The sequence below is a fragment of the Borostomias antarcticus genome, assembly GCF_949987555.1.
Source record: "Borostomias antarcticus genome assembly, chromosome: 2".
NCBI lineage: Eukaryota > Metazoa > Chordata > Actinopteri > Stomiiformes > Stomiidae > Borostomias > Borostomias antarcticus.
In genome coordinates, this window is record NC_140235.1 from 24,414,286 (window position 1) to 24,416,785 (window position 2,500).

The 2,500-nt window shown below is 56.3% G+C and overlaps 1 protein-coding gene across 1 annotated transcript in view; it reads left to right on the top strand.

Annotated features, from left to right (window-relative positions):
- LOC311327227 (heparan-sulfate 6-O-sulfotransferase 1-B-like) overlaps positions 1-2,500 on the top strand; it is a gene marked incomplete at both ends in the record, with an annotated part of 50,741 nt that overhangs the window by 48,186 nt on the left and 55 nt on the right. Inside the window, 2 exons of the mRNA XM_084460261.1 lie at positions 1,690-1,912; positions 2,007-2,500. The exon at positions 2,007-2,500 is cut by the window's right edge and continues 55 nt beyond it. Coding sequence (XP_084316387.1) covers positions 1,690-1,912; positions 2,007-2,500 — 717 coding nt within the window. The remainder of the gene's footprint in view (positions 1-1,689; positions 1,913-2,006) is intronic.

Sequence of the window (2,500 nt, forward strand, 5' to 3'; positions counted from 1 at the left end):
GGGGGGGTATTTGTTCGCTGGTGACTCATTTCACAGCATAATGAGTCTATACATTAATCTTATAGTTTCAACCCTCTCTCTCTTCTCTTTGTCATGACTGACTGACTGACTGACTGACTGACTGACTGCCGGACTGACTGACCGACCAGCTGGCTGTAGGGGGGATGGGGGGACGCAGGACAGAGGAGCAGAGAAGGTGGAGGAGGTCAGTGTCTGAGATGGAAAAGATGAACCCAATTAGACTTCAACACAGCTGCCTGGTCTCTGGAGAGAAACATGTTAACACCAACATGTATAGGAAAGGTGTGGGTGGTGAGAGAACACACACACACACACACACACATACACACACACACACATACACACACACACACACACACACACACGCATAGACAGACACCAGAGCCAGAGAAGAACGGAAGAGGCAGAGAGTTCTGTGAGGCGAGCGGTGAGGTGGTCTCCGTATCGGTGACGAGCAGAGCCCCTCCGAGCTACTGTGTAGTGTGCGTTACTAATGGTGTGGTTGTCAGAGCGGCTCCGTGTTACAGCGGCAAAGTGGACCCCCCCAGGGCAGGCCTCCTAGATGGGAAGTCTTACCAGTGCCTGCTCGCCCCCCCCCCCCCCCACCCCCAAAAGCATGGTCATGGTCTAAGCCAGAGCTTTAATCCGGTTACTGTGAAAGTGGGAACCGCACCTCTGCTCATCTCCGTAAAGCGGGCGGCCGAGGCATCACCTCGGCTCTCGTCTGCATTCTCGCTGTATGTACAGGATGTACAGTATGTATAGGCTGTAGAGCCTGTATAGGCTTGGTGTCGGAAGCGCTGGTGTGGCCTAGATTCGCTCGCTCGCGGGCGCGATGGCAGGAAATGGACGGTTCCATGTGCAGCCGACGCATATCACCATATACACGCGGTGTGACGCGTTAAGGCCTTCGACCGACTCAGATGGGAGCCTAGGATTCCGTCTGGTGGGTTGTTAATCGCTGCAGCGACGTTTGATCTCTGGGACCTTGATGGAGGAAAGAACGATTAAGGCTTCACCTCTGACCCCAGAGCTGACAGGCTAGAGAGGAAACCGAGAGGGTTTCCACCAGCTGCGGGGTTGCGTGTGTGTGTGTGTGTGTGTGTGTGTGTGTGTGTGTGTGTGTGTGTGTGTGTGTGTGTGTGTGTGTGTGTATATCCAGGTCAGACCACATGCTGCGGTACAACAGGTATTCTGATTACACACTGGCTTTGGAATGGTCCACCTCATGTCCTCTTAACCCCCCCCCAAGCCCCTCTCTTTGCTCCTTCCCTCCCTGCCTCTCTCTCTCTCTTTCTCTCTCTCTCTCTCTCTCTCTCTCTCTCTCTCTCTCTCTCTTTCTCTTCTCTCTCTCTCTCTCTCTCTCTCTCTCTGTCTGTCTTTGAGATGATCAGTTTTCCAGATGTGTGTCCCTTGTGTCTCTGTGTATCTACTGGTCTGGAATGTCAGGATCTGGGGAAACGTGAAACGGCCCTAAATGTTGTTAATAAATCACAGACCTCTCAGCACACCTGCCTTAAGAGTTAGCTCAGACAACGGTCTCTTTTAAAACAGTGGTCTTTGTCCTCAACTCCTGCTTCCTGCCCTTTTTTGTCTTTTGACCGTAGGACTCTCTGTTTTCTGATTGGTAGCCCACCAGTGTGTCTGTTGTCACTTCCTCTCCAACAGGAAGTTCTACTACATCACGCTGCTCCGCGACCCGGTGTCGCGTTACCTCAGCGAGTGGCGCCACGTCCAGAGGGGAGCCACCTGGAAGACCTCACTGCACATGTGCGACGGACGCACGCCCACGCCCGAGGAACTGCCCCCGTGCTACGAGGGATCCGATTGGTCGGGCTGCACCCTGCAGCAGTTCATGGAGTGTCCCTACAACCTGGCCAACAACAGACAGGTGCACACACACACAAACACAAACACGTACATAATACTAACACACACACACACACACACACACACAATCTAACCTCTCTGTCCCCTCCCTGTAGGTACGCATGCTGGCCGACCTGAGCCTGGTGGGCTGCTACAACCTCTCCACCGTGCCGGAGAAACGCCGCGCCTCGCTGCTCCTGGACTCGGCCAAGAAGAACCTGCGCGACATGGCCTTCTTCGGCCTGACGGAGTACCAGCGCAAGACCCAGTTCCTGTTTGAGAGGACCTTCCGGCTGCGCTTCATCCGCCCCTTCGTCCAGTACAACAGCACGCGGGCGGCGGGCGTGGACCTGGACAACAACACCGTCCAGCGGATCGAGGAGCTGAACGAGCTGGACATGCAGCTGTACGACTACGCCAGGGACCTGTTCCAGCAGCGCTACCAGTTCACGCGCCAGCAGGACCGGCGCCAGCACCGGCTGGCCCTGAGGGGGGGCGGCGGGGGCCGGGCGGGGGGAGGAGGGTGGTACCCCCGGGACATGCTCAGAGAGGAGGGGGGAGGAGGGGGAGGGGGAGGAGGAGGAGGAGGAGGAGGAGGAGGAGGGGAGGG